Source organism: Hippopotamus amphibius, chromosome 13 (genome assembly GCF_030028045.1).
Source record: "Hippopotamus amphibius kiboko isolate mHipAmp2 chromosome 13, mHipAmp2.hap2, whole genome shotgun sequence".
In the NCBI taxonomy this organism is placed as follows: Eukaryota; Metazoa; Chordata; class Mammalia; order Artiodactyla; family Hippopotamidae; genus Hippopotamus; species Hippopotamus amphibius.
Window position 1 is genome coordinate 66,125,341 of NC_080198.1, and position 18,844 is coordinate 66,144,184.

The window sequence follows — 18,844 nt, forward strand, 5'->3', positions numbered from 1 at the left end:
ATTGCTTTAATACAAGATTTTCTAAAACAAAATCTTATAAAAAAGAATTTATACCTACTTTATAGTGTTCATTTACTAGTAAAACTGTTTTTCTTCAATAATATGTAAAATTTCCCTTATGTCAATGTGTGTGTAATCACACCTCTTCTAAATGTCATATGTCAAATGTGTGTATAATCACACCTTTTCTTTTCCAAAATGCCTTTTCTAAAATGACAAATTTAAAGCTGTAGCTACTAATATGCAAATATTCATTTCTTCGGATAGTCTAAGTTTATGCATAAACTTGTTAAACAGCAATGTACTTCATTACTAAAAAGCACCCAATGACTTATAAAAGTATAGTATAAATGAGATAAAGGAATTCCTCAAACTTCTTAGTTTGACAGTGTCCACTATTACTAGTTTTACTCATAAGGTCCATTTGCTACCTTAATTTTGTAATTTCCCCAATTAGAACACAATAAATAAGCAGTGAACTTTGGCAAAAGAGTCAGCAATTTTATTACTTGTTTTCTTGGTTGAAATATATTACCTTGCCCTTTCCATTCTCTTAAGAGGCGGTCTTCCAGAAGCTGAAATGCTTTTTGATCGGCTGTAACTTGGTTTGTAACCCAAACCCCACTTATCCTTTAGGGAAGCAGCCTAATGAAAGGGGAGAGAAAAAGGGTGACTTTAGGCAGTTGTTGATGGTCATAATATCCGACTTCAGTTAAAATATTCTACTATTAAACAAGTGAGTTTGTCTCCCCCAGGTCAGTAACAAGTTATCTTAAATTGCAACTTTAAATGTCACTTAACAACATAGATGGATCAAAGTACAGCAGGAATCAGCTATTCTTTAGGCCTAAAGTCAACATGAGCCACCAGCTGGCCTGAGAGAAAAGATTGGGAGTGGGGATGAGAGGTACAGAAATAAGGGGAGGAATAAGGAAACAATAAGAAAGGAAAGAAAAGAGAAAGAAAATGAGAATTAAAAGGAAAGATTCTGGGAGAAAGGTGAGTGGATGGGGGAGAAGAGGAGATAAGGGGAGAGGAGGAGGGGGAGGGAGCGAGTGACCACCAAGCATCTCAGGTACCACCCCAAGGGCACCCCCCCCCCAACAACAGAACTCTTTATTACAGAAAAGGAAAGGAACTGGTGACTGGAACACCCGCCTTGTCTCCAAATCCCTCTTCTTCAAATTTGTAGTTTGGGGGGGCTAGATATTAAAAAGATTCTAATACAATGGAAACTTAGAGAACTAAAAGGGAATTGAGGGGGAAATGCCAAATGAGAGAAATGTTAAGAACAAGGATGTAATTTCAATAATTTTCCTAATCCTCTTACCTCGTTTTATTTTTAACAGTTAATTGCCAAGTATTAACTAGCTTATAAACAGTATGCAAGCAATATTTTCAGTATGTTGCATGACTGTGAAGTACATGGCAAAAATGTGAAACAGTTATGCATTACAGATCATCACTGTCCATTTAGTACTGTCAGGTGCCAGTGATGAATAACTAAAACTGCATTTTATTCCTAATGTAAATAATTTAGAACAGTATTCAAATGAGGTTGTCTAGGACTTTGGTGGTGATCAAGCAAAGCAAGTTCAATGAACTCTGGATCCCTGCAAACTGCCCCCCTCCTCTAACCTCAACAGCTCTGATTTAATCAGTTTTTATGTATTAGGGCTGCACCCAAAAATCTTATTCTGGTAAAAAAAAAATGGAGGGTTCTTCTGACTATATTTTAAAAATTAGTTTTTCTACTAACAAGACCACCCTGACCCAAAGCAACCTACCTCCATTTGAATAAGTTTTAGAATTATTTTCTACTATATTTTTCTAGTATATCTATCTATATATTTATAATTGTTCAGCAATTGGACTAAATCCCAGAATGTGGTAGGTAGTAAGGTCAAAGATAAATAACTTGTCCTTTAAGAGACTCAAACACTAGTAAGGACAACTAAATACGCAAATAATAAAGGTAAGAATAAAGTGCTGAGAGTATGTAGCAGCTAAGAGTAAAGTCAGCTGTGGAAAATGGGATGGGGTAGAATGGACATCTCAAAAGTTTTCACATTTAAGTTAGAGACAAAAAAGAAAGCATGACTTCATGAAAGGCAGACAAAACATAGTCACTAAGGGCACGGACTTTAGAATCCCACTGTTTGGGTTTGACTCTTGGCTCCACTGGGATTACTGGCTGTATAAGCTTGGTCAAATTACTTGACCTCTCTGTGCCTCAGTTTCCTCATCTTTAAAATGGGGAAAATAATACAAGCTACTACATAGGGCTGCTGTAAAGATTTAATGGGTTGTTAAATGTAAAGCGCTTTAAAAAGTGCCTGGTATATAGTAGACATGAGATATATAAATGAAGCGTTATCACCAGCAATGGAGGAAGAAAGAGAACAACATAAGTATCATCATAAAATTTCATAAAATAAAAAAAATTTTAAATAGTCTACTTTAATAGAATTCTCCTTAAATGTTTACTCACTCGCATACTGGACCTCCGTAATTTTTTACGAACATCTCTTCTAATATCATTCACAGCAACAGATTCTAATTGTTGATAACGTTGAATTTCCTGGTTTATGGTTCCTTCACTTGCACCTAATTTTCTGGAAGTAAAACAAATATGGCAGTTAGTGTAAAAAGGTAACAAAGTAAGAGTGATTTTTACTTGCTCCTTTTTAATTCTTTAACTTATCAGAATATCAAAGATTATGTATGGACAGGCCAAAATCCTCCATAAAGTTAATACTCATATCTGGCAAACTGTAAAAAAAAAAAAAAAAAAAAAAAAACTAATGTTTTAGGAATGTTTTAGGTTCTTGTCCATTTCTACATCAAGAGTCTCTCTGATAATCTCAGGAAAGCTATGGAACCATTCAGCAGAATAAGATCTGTGTGTAATATTCTACATATAATTTAACCCTCAGGTAAGATTTTAGGGAAGTATATTTTGCTTCAAGTCATTTTTTCCCCCTGATAACAAAACTCAAACTGTAATGTAAGTCAACAGGAAAATGTGAATCACTGTATCATAACTGATTTTACAGACAAGTTTTTAGGCAAATACCTTTCACTGTACAATGCATACATTTCTGTAAAATCCTTGAATGCAAAAAAAAACAAAGATACAGGTGTACGAAGATTAGAAAAGATGAAGTATGATTACCACCTTTGGGGAAAACAAAAATTTCAGTTTGGCAAAAAGAAAATGTAGTCTAAAAGAGCAAGTATTACCTAGTCAGTACTATCTAGCAGGCTACAGATAAAAAAAATATGGCTACCACCTATTCCCTGCTCTTGACTCACCCTATCCTCACCTCAGTTCTAGTGAACAGCTGATACAGGCAAGCAAAAAAGCATGAAGTTTGAATTCAAACAAACACAAGTTCAAATTCCAATTCTTTAATCTCTCAAAGCCAGGTTTCTCATCTATAATGTTTGGATAATGCCATCTAATCTCACAGAAGTGTTGTGAAGATTAAATTGAGACATGTCAGAATCCCAATAGGCACTTAATAAATTCTAAATTTTCTTCCTCAAAAATTTGCATTCCAAAAATACTGTTAGCAAAAAACTCATACATATATTTATATACATATGTGAAGATACATGTATATACACATAGAGATGCATATATGTGACATACAGTCAGTCATAAACTTCTCAGAAATGGGGAGCTGTGATGAGCACTAGAACTAACATTTCTAACTTTATCGCTAATGAATGTATGATCTCAGACAAATCACCAATGCCCAATCCAGTTTCCTTCACATTTAAAATCTATTCTATTATTAAGGAATACTAAACTAAATTAAAAAATAATTATACATACTTAAGATCATCTATTACTTTGGCCTGTTCATTCAGTTCTCTGATATCCACTATACGCTTCATAATTTTTCTTCCTCTAAGTTCTCCTGGCTGGCTACAAGATGCTCCTCCTGGTCTTCGATAATCTACAGCTTCCTGAAAAATCAAAAGCACGTCTGTCAGTAACACCCTCAGGTCACAAAGCAAATCTATCCTATCAAAGAAATAACACCTTAAATCAAAGGAAGCATGCAAGAATCAAAGTCATCTATATTAAGTAAGATGATTGGAATTCTCCACTGATTCAAACCCCTTCATTTTCATAAGGAATCTATTTAGTTGCTACCTACGTTTCCCCATGAGTGAGCTCTGCATGCTTTCAAGTGGGACTGGCTAGACTGGGGGGAGGCCCACATCTCTGGGTCACACAGATACTCTGCAGGAACAGAATAGCGCTGATGTGGGGGCCTCAGGCCTAGGAGGTGATTTACAAGTCGTTGCCCAAAGGTGAGCTTGTGGCCATCTCCACTTACTGAACTTCCATCTGAACTCTAAATGATAAACAGTCACGTTAATTCTTTAAAAATTTCTTTCCAAGAACAAAACTATTTCATGATACAGTAGTTTAAAGATGTTTCAAAATTTTTTAAATTGATAATAGAATGAAAGCAGAGAGAAACTTTCTTTTTAACTAATAAGTATAATAACTAATCAATCTGATACTATAGAATATGTACAGTATAGATGGAAATACACATTTTTTCAATGTATACTTTAATTTGTGTGTATGTACTTTGCTTTTGTCTTTCATTTTTTAACATTATTGAGATATAATTCACATGCCATAAAACTCACCCACTTAAAATGTATAATGCAGTGTTTTTTAGTATGTTCACAAAGTTGTGCAACCATCATCAGAATCTATTTAGAATATTTTCACCGCCTCCCAAACAAAACCTTGTAACATTAGCAGTCTCTTCCCATCCGCTCTCCCAACCCCCTCAACTCTCCCAGCCCTAGGCAACCACTAATCTACTTTCCAACTCTATAGATTTGCTTGCACTTTGCCTTTACTGTGAATATGTTACCTGTAGGTTAAGGCACAAGCTGGTTGACAACCATTATGAAACAAGGAATTCAATTAAAAGACAATATTATGGAATTAAAAAAACAATATTATATAAATGCAGACACGGAGAACCACTACTCCCTTCCTGCTTCCACAATTAGCAACTGCAATAAGCAACACTGACAATAATGTCCCTTTCTCAGAGTAAAAGTCAGGCCTGAAAAAGTCTAACAGTGAGTTTACTTACAGTATGGATAGTGGGAGACATAGTGTCCACTTCATCCTCATCTGACAGGTCAGCTATGTTCACTGAATTTAGATCAGCAATGTCATCTATGTCCTCCTCTCCTGTCAGTGTTGTAAGGGTATTGCCCAGAGCGTTAAGTCTTTTGCCAATGTTAGGATCCATGTGGACATCAATCCCGCACATTTTCCACAATACATTCAGCGTCCAGGTGCCAGCACTGCTACTTTCTGTTTAAATAAAGAAGTGACATTTTTGGTAAGTCTTGAGAATAGAAATTTAAATAATTCTACATTCAAGGAAAAAAGTGGATGACGGCCCTGTGCAGTCTAATGTCTCCCACAGCTAGATCTGTCAGAAACACGGGATGGGAGGGATTTCCCTATTGCATAGTGTGTACCTCCTGTTTCCTCTGTGCAGCACTCCTCCTCCCCAGGTGACCTATGAATTCCTTCCTCCCCAGCCCCCAAGCTGATCTGCCTTCCCACGTCTGTAGTAGGAGCATTGGCACGGCCCTCCCTCATTAGCCAGAATTAATTAGATAATTAGTCTGAGTAAGGGTCAAAGTTGGAAAACCAAGAATCTTTCCCTGGGCTTGAGAAAAGATTGGTCCTTCTCTGCTGACTGAGGGTGGGGAAATGAGGCTCATGAGTTGTTGGCAGCCATGTTTCCTGCCATGTTTCAGGAGGTCAGCAGTAAGAAAAAATGAAGCAGCCAGAGAGAAGCAACGACAAGAGTTGGAAAGACCCCTGGTGACAGTTGGAACCTTGTTTCCAGTAGTTCCTGAGGGCCCCTGAAGTGACCTGGTTCCTCCACTTCACTGAGATAGCCATTCCTAAGTTTAATTGTGATCTGCAAATATTCTTTTAACAAGTTCCTTCTTTTGGTTAAGCCAGTTTGAGTGTGTTGTTGTCACTTCTAAACAAGAGTTCTGACAAAGATGTTTATGTGACCTTCCTCCCAGTATATATGTTTACCTCAGTTATTACTTTTTCCTTTTAACATTACTGCTGGAAATTTCCTAACCTTTTAAGTTCTCTCTCAGTGGGAACTGCAGGCCTTGCTATTTTCTGAGACAATTTACTTAGGATGAGCACTGAGACTAGGTTTGGGAGGATAAGAAGGAATAGTAAAGAGAAATGGAAATCTACTCATCTTAATCAGCTTCTACCCCTCTCAACATTTTAAGAGCTCTTAAATAAATATCTCCCTTTATCTTACCCTAATTTTATACCAGGAAAAATAATAAAAATTTACACTATGCTGTCATCTTAGTCAAGACAGATTATGACTTCTATAGTTCTCTCCTAACCAGTTTCCTAGATTTTTCTCCTCTCTAACCCTTGAAAGTGTCCCTTTGATACTGTCACATCTGCTTTCTTACTCAAAAAAATTCGATGGCTTTCTCACTGTCCATCAAATCAAGTCCAAACTGCTTCATTTGGGATTTAAGATTTTTCTCATCTTATTTTCACATAACTCTATTCCAGCCAATTTGGACAACTCTAACTAGACACTGTTTTGACATCATGATGGTTATTCTTCTCTCTGCCTGAATTTTCTCTATTCATATTTTACAGTTTTTGCTTAAGAAACAATTTTATCCATCTTTTAAGTCCTTGTTTAAATGCTTGTTCCTCCATAAAACTTTCTCATTCTGGTATCCTCCAAAATTTAGAAATTTTATTTCCCTCCTGTAAATTTCAGTAGCAATTGGAATTTTATATTTTATTGAACTTAAACTTATTACAGTTTAGTTATGCCTGCAGAGCCATAAATACATTATTAGAATTTAAACTTACAGAGCGTAGAAAGTATATCTTATTCATCTTTGTCTTTCCCAAAACATTTTGTAGTGTATCTTGTACACTGATGGTGTCTAATTGTTAAATAAATAAAAATATACTAATGTTATTGCAAAATAGTTTTTAAAAATTAGGGAATACCAGAATGAGTTTAGTTAAAAGATCCTCTAATATAACGGCAGGAAAAACAGATAAAAAAGCAGAATTCTACCTAATATATACAGCAAAGGTAACAAATACCAAATGTGAACTTACCAGCTGCTGCTTGTCCTGTAGTCCTGGAACATACTTCATAGGTGCCATCTGGAACTACACCTGCACACAAATCAGCCCCAAAGTAAGTTTCAATAAAATTATGCTTGTGATTAAATATTATACTGCAATTTTTCTCCCAAAGATGATTATCTAAATATAAGTAGGATTACTAGCCTCTCTAGGTTTCATTTTCTAATCTGGAGAATAAAAGGGCTACCTTCGATGACTTGTGGTATCTATTCATATCTCACAATATTTTATTCTTATCGATTTTAAGAACTAAACTGCATATACCTGAAACTAATATATTATAAATCAACCATACTTCAATAAAGAAAAAAAGACTTAACTGCAGTTTTATCTTTATATTCCGCATGTGATTTCCTTATCTGAGTGACAATACTTGGCCCACTCTGAAACTCTAGTTTCCAGATGCTATGACAGTTTGTGCTACCATGAGTGAATGGCACTGTGAGAATGCAAATAATTTAAAAATGATTTTTTGATAACTAACAACTGCCATATTAGGTCACAGACATGATTCATCAGCTTTGTCTTCTGATCATTTTATGAGAAAAAAAAATGATTGCCTACCATGCTGTCAGTCTCATAGGGTCATGGACCTGTCCCCAGAACATATCTAACTTTAACTTTGAAACATTTACTACCACTTAGCTTTAATCAGATAACTTCAGCGTTTTTCTTTTAAGAGGTTAATTAAATCAACAATTTTAAATAGTAAAACAGAATTAAGACCCTTTCTCAGTAATCCTTAATGGAAACCAAATTTCAAACTAAACCTGACAGTATATATACCTTAAATGAAATGTCCTTTTGCAGTTCACTCCAAATTCTAAACTGGTATTCAAATGTTACTCAAATATGAGTTGTAGAAATACTGCAATTTAGGGACTTCCCTGGTGGTCCAGTGGTTAAGACTCCACGCTCCCAATGCAGAAGGCCTGGGTTCAATCCCTGGTCAGAGAACTAGATCCCGCATGATGCAACTAAAGATCCTGCATGCTGCAACTAAGACCCAGTGCAGCCAAATAAATAAATAAATAATAGTATAATTTATTTTGGGAGAAAGGGTCTATTAAATGACAATTTCTATTATGTATTTTTTAAGATTGTGCCAATAACTTTAAAATCTAAATTTATTTTTGAACCATATGGTACTTGTGCCTCACATACAAATTACAAAAATGAATTAGACTTTGGGGGTAAAAGATTGCCTAATATACCTTTAATGTCACAGTTATAAATCAGAGCAAAAAAAAACCTAGACCACCCTTTCAAATCTAAGAATGCTAGAATGAAAAGAAAACCCTTTGAAACTGGAGTAATATAACAGGGCAAGTGAAAGTAAGAAACAGTAAATTTAAAAAGGGTAGAAAACACTGGGGACTTCCAATCCCAAGAAGTGCTAGAGAATTTTTGAAAATTAAGTTAAAAATTATATAAATACATAGAATACAGAGCCATGATGAATTAATAAGGAACATTAAAATTCTTAGGAGTAGATCTGAATCCTGAAAGTGAGGAACAGGAAACCAACTGGGCTCTTTCCCCATTGTACCTGTCATCTATAAGTTGGACCAATCAGAATCCAGGATGGCAGTATTTTTGCTGTGACAACCAAATGCTGCTACCCAGATGTTAGCAGAAAGCTTGGAATTTTTCAAACTTCTAATGGTTTAGTTTTTCTAAATACATGTTAATGAAAAGGGTCTAATCTTCACTATGTAAATGGTCCCTGGAACCCTTCCTACAGATTGTCCTTTCTAATTTTTACTGTTCCCCCCAAAATATTACCACTTAGCAAATTACACTGGGCCATTTTTTTTTTGGGCCATGGCTTGTGGGTCATGGAATTTTAGTTCCCCAGCCAGGGACTGAACCTGAGCCCCAGCAGTGAGTGAAAGCGCCAGAGTCCTAACCGCTGGACCTCCAGGGAATTCCCAACCCTGGGCCATGTTTTTCCTAAGGCATGATTTTTAAATGATCTGTGAAAAAAAAATCCTAAGGCATAATCCTACTTTTGCTTATTTCTCTGCCCTAAACTCTTTTAAAAAAAGAATTGTCAGTTATATCCAAGTATACTTACTACTAATAAAAACTACAAAATAGTAAACTAATCAGTGAATCTGTAATTTGGTATTCTTTTTTGTCAACAAAACAACTACTGTACTCATCTCCGTTGCCACCCCCCAAAACACCAAACAATAAGCATGTTACAAAAATAAGCCATTTGACACCCTCCAAAACGCAAAATAAATTATGATTATCACAATTATCAGCATGTTAGTGTTCTACTTTGTTGGTATATATCCACTGAAGTGCTGAGTTATTGTTTATATTTTTTAATATGCGTTTTTGACTTTGAGTCAGAGGCATATTTCTTATGCATTTTCCTTTGTTTACACTATTAAGGAAATGGTATCCTTACTCCCTTCCAAATATATTCTATCCAATATGACTATAATGGTAGCAAAATGTCATCTTAATAAAAATCAATAGGTTTAAATATATTTTAAGGAAAAAAACCACGCAAACAAAAGACAGTTATGGTGACTTTTTAAAACATATATAACAACCATGTAAAATGATTACTTGTAAAAATTTCTGATGAAGGCTATTTTTGGTCTTTTGGGTATTAGGCATGAGTACTTTGATATCAAGTCTTCTTAGCAACCAGAAGTATTTCAAAGAAATCTTACTATTTTACCTATGAATTATCTAAATTTAAAGCATTCAAAACCAAAAATTTCACCTAAAATTTTAGCCAACATTAAATGCTAAAACTTCAATTTTTTATATAAAAACACTGGAAAGTTTCCCCAATACTCAAAGAAAACCCAGAAGTGGAAATAAGATTTTCTTCCAGTGGAGAGAGGAAAAAATTGCTAAATAATGGCATACCAGCTTATGAAAAGTAATTCAGTATTAATTCTGGTTTACAGATCAGCTGAGGAATTTTAGTTCACAACCTTTAATTCCTCTAATATGATTTTTCTTCATTATTAAGATTAATGACAACACAACATTGTAAAGCAACTATACTCCTATAAAAATTAATTTAAAAGATTAATGATGCTTTTCAGACTCCCTGACTTCAGACTATACTACAAAGCTACAGTAGTCAAGACAGTATGGTACTGGAACAAAAACAGAAATATAGATCAATGGAGCAGGATAGAAAGCCCAGAGATAAACTATGGTCAACTAACCTATGACAAAGGAGGCAAGGATATACAATGGAGAAAAGACAGCCTCTTCAATAAGTGGTGCTGGGAAAACTGGACAGCTACATGGAAAAGAATGAAATTAGAACACTCCTTAACACCATCATGCACAAAAATAAACTCAGAATGGATTAAAGACCTAAATGTAAGGCCAGACACTATAAAACGCCTAGAAGAAAACACAGGAGGAACACTCTTTGACATAAATCACAGCAAGATCTTTTTTGACCCATCTCCTAGAGTAATGGAAATAAAAACAAAAAAAAAACAAGTGGGACCTAATGAAACTTCAAAGTTTCTGCACAGCAAAGGAAACTATAAGCAAGAAGACAACCCTCAGAATGGGAGAAAATATTTGCAAATGAATCAACAGACAAAGGTTTAATCTCCAAAATATATAAACAGTTCATGCAGCTTAATATCAAAAAACAAACAACCCAATCAAAAAATGGGCAGTAGACCTAAACAGGCATTTCTCCAAATAAGACATACGGATGGCCAAGAGGCACATGAAAAGCTGTTCAACATCACTAATTACAAGAGAAATGCAAATCAAAACTACAATGAGGTATCACTTCACACCATTTAGACTGGGCATCATCAGAAAATCTACACATAGTAAATGCTGGAGGAAAGGGAACACTCTTGCATTGCTGGTGGGAATGTCAATCCATACAGCCACTATGGAGAACAGTATGGAGGTTCTTTGCCAAACTAAAAATAGAATTACCATATGACCCAGCAATCCCACTGCTGGGCATATACCCAGAGAACACCATAATTCAAAAAGACACATGCACTCCAATGTTCATTGCAGCACTATTTACAACAGCCAGGACATGGAAGCAACCTAAATGTCCATCAACAGATGAATGGATAAAGAAGATGTGGTACATATATACAATGGAATATTACTCAGCCGTAAAAAGGAACGAAAGTGGGACATTTTTAGAGACATGGATGGACCTAGAGACCCTCATACAGAGTGAAGTGAGTCAGAAAGAGAAAGACAGATTATTGTATATTAACACATATATGTGGAATATAGAAAAATGGTTACAAATCAACCAGTTTGCAAGGCAGAAATAGAGACACAGATGTAGAGAACAAACATATGGGGGAAAAGGGGGGGTGGGGGTGGGGGGTGGAATAAATTGGGAGATTGGGATTGCCATATATACATTACTAATAAGAAAAAAATATCAAATTGTACATGTTAAATATATGCAGTTTATTGTATGTCAATTGTATCTCTAAAAGTTTTTTTAAAAAAGATTAATGATGCTTTATCAAATCTGCTGTAGTACTTATAATAGTAAAATAACCCCTTGTACCTTTAAAACAGCATATAAACACAGCTTTAATTATTCCTAACCTTGAGCATAATGGAATCAGAAGAATTCACACAAATTATACTCTGTGTACTACATATTTGGACATGTGGATCTATTTATGGCTGGAGTTCCTGCTCCTGGTTATCCTGTATTATGTTATAGGATGAATTGGATCTTATACATTTATCACTTTCTTCCAAGATCCCCACAGAACAAAGACACTTTACCTGGTCATTCATGAATCAATTACAGGAAGAATCAGGGAGTGAGCAAACCTTCAAATGTTATACCATCAAAAAGAATACCTAGTTGGTTTATTTACCCAAACTACTGAAAACTGCAGTTTTTCACAAATATGTTCTGATTATTTAATCAGAAAGAATATTTAGTTCACAAAGTCCAAAAATATTCCTATATATGTACATCCTTTAATTTTAGTAATGAAGATACTAAGGTTATTTTTTAATTTTAAAAAATTCTAAACCTCATACAGAAAATAAAAGACACTCACAGGCATTCATCACTAGGTCCCCACGAATTTCTGGTTTCCAGTCATCCCATGATGTCTCAAAGCCATCAGCAAAACGGATACAAAAGTTTTTGAAATGTCCTTTACTAACTAGTGATTCTGAAGAACAAGCAGTGATGAGAGTACTTTCAATGGTCAGTACTAAAGCAGAACCAGTGTCAAGGTCTCCAGTGTGATTAGACTGCAAAATATATTAAAGAAACAAAAGGTAACAACTTCTAAAATTTGGAAATCTCATAGGATTCATAAGATCAAACATCTAGAAAGGATCAACCGTAGAGAGCTTCATTAAAAAGCAGCTTAGAAAGATGCCTACTTTTAAAAATTAAATTGCTTATGTGAAATGCATTTGCCATGTGCATTTTTTTTTAAACTAAACTTGTAAAAGGCTAATTATCTATTCTTTTTTTTAATCTCCTGCCTCTGTTTTAGTTCTGGGGAATATTTTCATTTTGACAACCATCCCCGGTGTGTATGGCCTTCCTGAGCTCTGTCCATCATGCCATTAAAATATTATCATTTTTCAACCCCTGAAACACACGCTGCCAACCCTCACCCAAGTTTTTTGTAACACTGTCTTGACAAATAAAATAGTAAAAGATAAATTCATTCAACAACTGGTTGCAGATCAAGGTAAATTATAGCAGTAAAATACGGACCTCTGTATTTGCTACCACTGTAACTTCTTAGCCTAGCAGGGGCTCATCGCTTTCCACTCACACACGTGCGTACACATATGTATTCCTGAGAACTGGTCCTAAACCACAATGAGTACATTTTTTCTTTATCCAGTACACATAACTTGGAAGTTTTGTTACCATTAAATATTACAGTTTAAAAGAATTTTGAAATTCCCTACCTTGTTTTAGATAGTTGTTAAACATTATTATGTAGTATTCTTAAATATTCTTTGTTTCTATTTTATTAACAAGTAAATGCCAAAGATGTCTTTGCTAAATACAAAACAAAAAATTTTGAAAACTAAGCTGCTTATTTTCTAAGGTAAAAATGAAGATTTATTAGATGGGTGTCACTCTCACTACTATTACGAGGCATACCAGAACGCTTCAGAGAAAAGTCTCATGAGGTTCATACTTCATACTCTGTGGATGAATAATGGCTGAAGCAGTTCAATCTTAACTTGCTATTTACTAAACTCAAGTTATAAACGGTTACCCAGAAAAGCTTACTGTTATACTCTATACCCATAAAAATAGTTAGTACAAATGTCTGGCTCCTAATCTTGGACTATGATTCGATTTTCATACCTGTGCAGTATTTGTGATAGGCAGGCAAATTCCCAGATCATTCACAGTGAGCTGGAGGAAGAGAGTCCCAAACGCCTGGGCTGACGTTTGCTGGATACCAGGCAACATATCTACCACTTCCTTTGTAGCCATATGAATATCTTTATGTAAAGCCATTCGTTGTTCATTCCAATTGTCATAGGCAGCCTTATAATTCAGCCAAAACAGCACAGCTTTTGATAATTAAGACAGGTCAGAAGGAAAATTACAATCAAAACTGTAAAGCTATACGGCAGGTAAACCTCTATAGCTGCAAAATCCTGTTGATTAATAAAAATTACTCCCAGAAAACTGTAGCATTAGAATTAGAAAGAATCTAAGAGTATACAGTCAACTTGACAAATGAAAAAAGCAGAAAGCAGGCAACTGCAAAATGGCAAAAGGAAGGAGAAAATCCAGGTCCATTCATTCATTCAACAAACTACTTGTGAAATGCCAACCATATGCTAGGCATTGGAATGGCATAACAAACGAAAACAGACCTGGTCCCTGACCTTATAGAGCTTTCTGTTACAACTGTTAAAAATTCTTGAAGGAGAGGTACGTAATACTAGGAGTGTACATTAAAAAAGTGTGATTTGGAGAGCGAAGTCAGACATTTGACTTTGTAACAAGAATGAAACTTAAGGTAAACCATCATTTAATGTAGTATACAGAAAGAGGAGTCTAAAGACTGATAAAGATGAAGGGGCCAGAGAAGCAGGAGGAAAAGCAAGTGTTATGTCATGGACACAAAGAGTAGAAAGTACTTTACGGAGTTGTTGAAAGCTGATCAAAGGTTGGAAGATGAGAAATGGAAAAAAAAAAATATGCACCAGATTTAGCAAAATAAAATATTACGGGCGGTTTTCTAACAAACTGATCTTATCACCAGCCTATGCCCACTACCGATTTAAATCTTTTATGGCTTCATCAATGGTTCTTCATTACTTCTAAAATACAATTCCTATTTGCCCAAGACACAATAATTAGATCCTATCTTTTGTTCAGCCTTATTTCCCATTATTTTATGAAAGTGGCTGCTGTATTTTCTAAGACCCCTGTGCTCATATATATTCATTCATGTTCTTTCTCACTTAGCAAATATTTATTTAGTTCTTAACGACATGCCTGGGACTGTTCTAGGCCTTCAGATACAGAGGTAAATAGGACAAGCTTTCATTTCCTATCTCCCTGGTGAACTTCTAACTCCAAGTTGAATCTGAAAAATTAGTTTCTCCTCTGAGAAGCACAGAGAAAGTTAGAGACTCCCTCAGATATTAGGGGGAAAAATATATATATGTATATGTGTGTGTGTGTATATATATCCACTCTGTAGTCTACTCTGCTCTCTTTCCCACTGAACTGAGAGTTCCTTGAGGGCAAAGATCCTGTTTTCCATATTTGTATTCCACTTCTAGACAGTAAACAATGAATGTTTGTAGAATAAATGAATAAAGACAGTGCCAAGACAATCAGATGCAATAGTCATCCAAACCAAAAAACTTAGCATTAAAATAAAATTTTGAGTCAGACACTCCTGCAGATTCCTGTAAAAAGCAAATAACTTTAAAAAGTAAAGTAACTTCAAAAACTGACAGTAAAAAGCAAGAAACTTTTTTTGGATGCTTACATTTCAAATTTAAGAGACATTTCGCTGTCAAGCATTTACACTGGCAAACTACAGATGATTTTTTCTAGCACCACTAAAACATTTCTAAATCCAGCAAGATAGTATTGATAGACTTCATCTTACCTCTATCAAAGGCCACAGGTTGTGCATAAACAATTGGTCTATTCAGGGTAATAAGCACAGCTTCCCTATCTGAAGAACCACTGATCTCTTCTCTCAGGGCATTTCTTAACCCAATTCTAGTTTTAAAATAGGCAACTTGATGAAAATCAGAACCAGCTTCCTCATAAACCTAAAATAAAATTAAAAGCGCAATAAAATCAAGTAATGGAAAATGTTTTAACTTAAAAAATTAAAACTTAACACCATTAATGGTACTGTCCACCAGAAGAACTACAGTACATTTTTCTCTCTTTCATTTGTCGATGATAAATTCCTGGTACTCTGTAGCATAAACACTTGAAATTAATATACAATATGAATGGGTATATAAGAAATAAATAGGAAGTCATACATAAAATTCATACAAAACCTCGATGGCAATGGATTAAATGTTTCAAGATAATTAGATCCTATCTCCTCAAACTGTGTTTCTATTAGAAAAAAGTACTGTTTTTCCAGAGATGATGTGAAATTTTTATTTATTCCCCCAAATAATCTTTAATACAGCCACTCAGTTTTGAAAGTGTGACTGTATATGCAGAGAATGGACTGGAGAACTCGAGATTTGGGGGGGGCGGGGGGTGAAGGGGAAGCTGAGATGAAGCGAGAGAGTAGCACAGACATATATATACTACCAACTGTAAAATAGATAGCCAGTGGGAAGTTGTTATATAACAAAGGGAGTTCAACTAGAGGATGGAAGATGCCTTAGAGGACTAGGACGAGGAGGGTGGGGGGGGACTCGAGGGAGGGTGGGGGGGGAGTCAAGGGAGGGAGGGAATACGGGGATATGTGTATAAAAACAGATGATTGAACTTGGTGTACCCCCCAAAAAATAATAAATAAATAAATAAAATTAAAAATAAAATAAAATAAAATAAAATAAAATAAAATAAAATAAAAAGAAAGTGTGACTGGTATTCTTTTAATCTTCAAATTAAAGAAGGAAAAAGGTTAAATACATAATAATTTTTAGCAGAAAAAAAAATTCCCTGATGAGCTATGAAACTTAATTTTTATAAAACAGAATCTGATTTACTGTTTTATTATATATAATACGTATATATACACATATATACACACACATTTTTCTTTACATGTTTAATATTACAGCATACAAAAATTGCCATTATCAAACAGGAAAGCTAAGGAACTTAGCAATATTTTAAGGACTGACCAATGTTAGTACAGAGTGTTGAGATAAAAAATAATGTTTAACAAAATCAAGAGAAATTATAAACAAATATTTATGAAGATACTAGATTAAGTTTCATATGACTGCATTTGCATTGAACAATATACTGCCAAAATACTCAATGAAATGCCAAGGTAAAATTATAAGGACCTTCTTAAATGATTTTTCATTAGAATGCACAAACAAATTTTAGGAACTTAAACTAAATACTTTTTAAAGTATATTAATACTTAAAGTAGTTTAAATTGATGTGCAAAGTTTAAAAGCCTCAGTTTTAATATCAACATATTCAGCACTCACCTGATGTTTAACAATTTGTCCTAATGCCAGATTTAAATCCACTTGGCATTTACCAAACAGTTTTAGGTAGCTGCTACTTCCTGGTGAAGCTTTGGTTTGCAGTCGGTTCGAAAGTTCCAGTTCAATCAATCCAGTTTCAAATCTCACAGCTCTCATTGACGGAGTTGTGGCTGTTACTTGAATACCCTAGTAGATTATACGTTTGGAGGAAAAAAAAGAATCTTAAATCAACAATGTACACCCACTCAAATGAAATCTTCAATATATGATAAATAAAACAGCCATGTTTTAAAACACATATAGGATGCCTAATGAGCTGATAAAATTAGCAACATCCTTTACTTTCTCATGTTAGTAGGAACTCTTTTAGCTTTTAAATATCATTTCAGTATTCTGTATTTAAAATAGAGACTGTTCACAGGTTAAATACAAGTAAATAACGTATTTAACTGCAAGTAAATAACTATTTGGTAAGAATGATTTTTATTTTTAAGAATACTAATATAAACATTGAAAATAATAAGGTTTTTACTAAGGTATTGTTTTAATTGGACAAGTGTACAAAATATTTATTACAGAGTAATTTATAACAGCAATAATTAGAAACAAATCAAAATGTGCATCAGAAAGTAGTATTTAAATTGTTATAACTGAATAATATATAGCACAACTGTTCAAAAAAGTGGATTTAAATGTTCTGACATGGAAAGGTATTCAAAGTTTTTAAAAATGCAGAAATATATGCATATATAAAAATACAAATAGGAAAACATCCTAAAGGATATTCAATTGTTAAAGTGTCTTCTCTGAGTGGACAGGGTGATACTTCAGTTTTATTTTCTATCTGGCATACTCATGTATCATATGAATTTTCTATAATTATACATTAAGTAGAAAAATACTTCTTAAAGAATCATTATTACATTATTATTTATGTTACCTTAAACTGCAAGTTCAGGGAATAGAGTAGAATTTTAGGCTTATCTCCATCTGCTGTTCCATCATGTTCATTCCAAAGAGGAATAGGTTGTTCCCCACCTGAAAGAGGTTAAATAATTGAAAGTTTAAAGCAGTTTCTTTAAAAGGAAATAACTACTTTGTGTGCTTAAAAACACACTCATACACACAACATTTTCTTTTTACTAATTATTAACACAATCTTTAACAAGGAAATTTAGCCATGTCGCATTTCACTGAGACAGATGTCCTAAGGATAGTACTGCATATATAGATATTAAGAACATTTTATAAGGACGTGGGACTTCCCTGATGGTCCAGTGGTTAAGACTCTGTGCTTCCACTGCAGGGGGCACAGGTTCAATCCCTTGTCTGGGAATTAAGATTCCGCATGCCGCGCAGGGCAGCCAAAAAAAAAATTTTTGTAAGATTAAATCAAAACATTATACATATAATTACACCAAACATGATTATTTGAGGGAAAAAAGTAAAATGAAATAATTTCTTCAGTTATGTGTCATAATAAAAAAAATGAAAGAAAAAATAAAGGTGGAGAAATGAAAAAGTAATAGATTTTAATAATAAAGAGTATGACAATAGAGGTTTGGCCTATACATTTAAAAAAAAAAATGGGGGCAGAGGACCCTGGAGATAAAGTTCCTATGAATAGATCATTTGTTGCCCAGGCCATGTAGTATTCAGGAAATAATGTTCTAATACTTTTAAATCCAACTTCTGCTTCCACTTCTCTTTTCCTTATTGTGAAAACTTTTCTGCATGCTTATTTTTCAAATACTCTATCTTAAAATGATTCATATTTTTCCATGTATACTGAGTTTAGCAAACAGGTGGGATGGGAAGTTTTTTCCTAGTAGGTAATCAATTAATGTAATTCATCATATCAACAAGCTAAAGAAAAAAATCACATTATCATATTACGAGATGCAGAAAAAGCATTTGACAACATCCAACACCTATTGATAATAAAGACTCTCAGTAAACTAGGAGCAG

The 18,844-nt window shown here is 34.3% G+C and overlaps 1 protein-coding gene across 13 annotated transcripts in view; it reads right to left on the reverse strand.

The window, feature by feature from the left end:
• BLTP1 (bridge-like lipid transfer protein family member 1) overlaps positions 1–18,844 on the reverse strand; it is a 191,265-nt gene that overhangs the window by 32,164 nt on the left and 140,257 nt on the right. For 10 of the 13 annotated variants that reach the window (XM_057704329.1, XM_057704334.1, XM_057704330.1 and 7 more), the window contains 11 exons: positions 17,817–17,914; positions 16,877–17,062; positions 15,343–15,511; positions 13,569–13,780; positions 12,283–12,481; positions 7,193–7,252; positions 5,136–5,362; positions 4,170–4,370; positions 3,842–3,975; positions 2,492–2,615; positions 536–645 (listed from right to left, as the gene is read on the reverse strand). In XM_057704329.1, coding sequence (XP_057560312.1) covers positions 536–645; positions 2,492–2,615; positions 3,842–3,975; positions 4,170–4,370; positions 5,136–5,362; positions 7,193–7,252; positions 12,283–12,481; positions 13,569–13,780; positions 15,343–15,511; positions 16,877–17,062; positions 17,817–17,914 — 1,720 coding nt within the window. The remainder of the gene's footprint in view (positions 1–535; positions 646–2,491; positions 2,616–3,841; positions 3,976–4,169; positions 4,371–5,135; positions 5,363–7,192; positions 7,253–12,282; positions 12,482–13,568; positions 13,781–15,342; positions 15,512–16,876; positions 17,063–17,816; positions 17,915–18,844) is intronic. The other 3 variants (XM_057704339.1, XM_057704338.1, XM_057704337.1) reach the window with 1 other exon arrangement.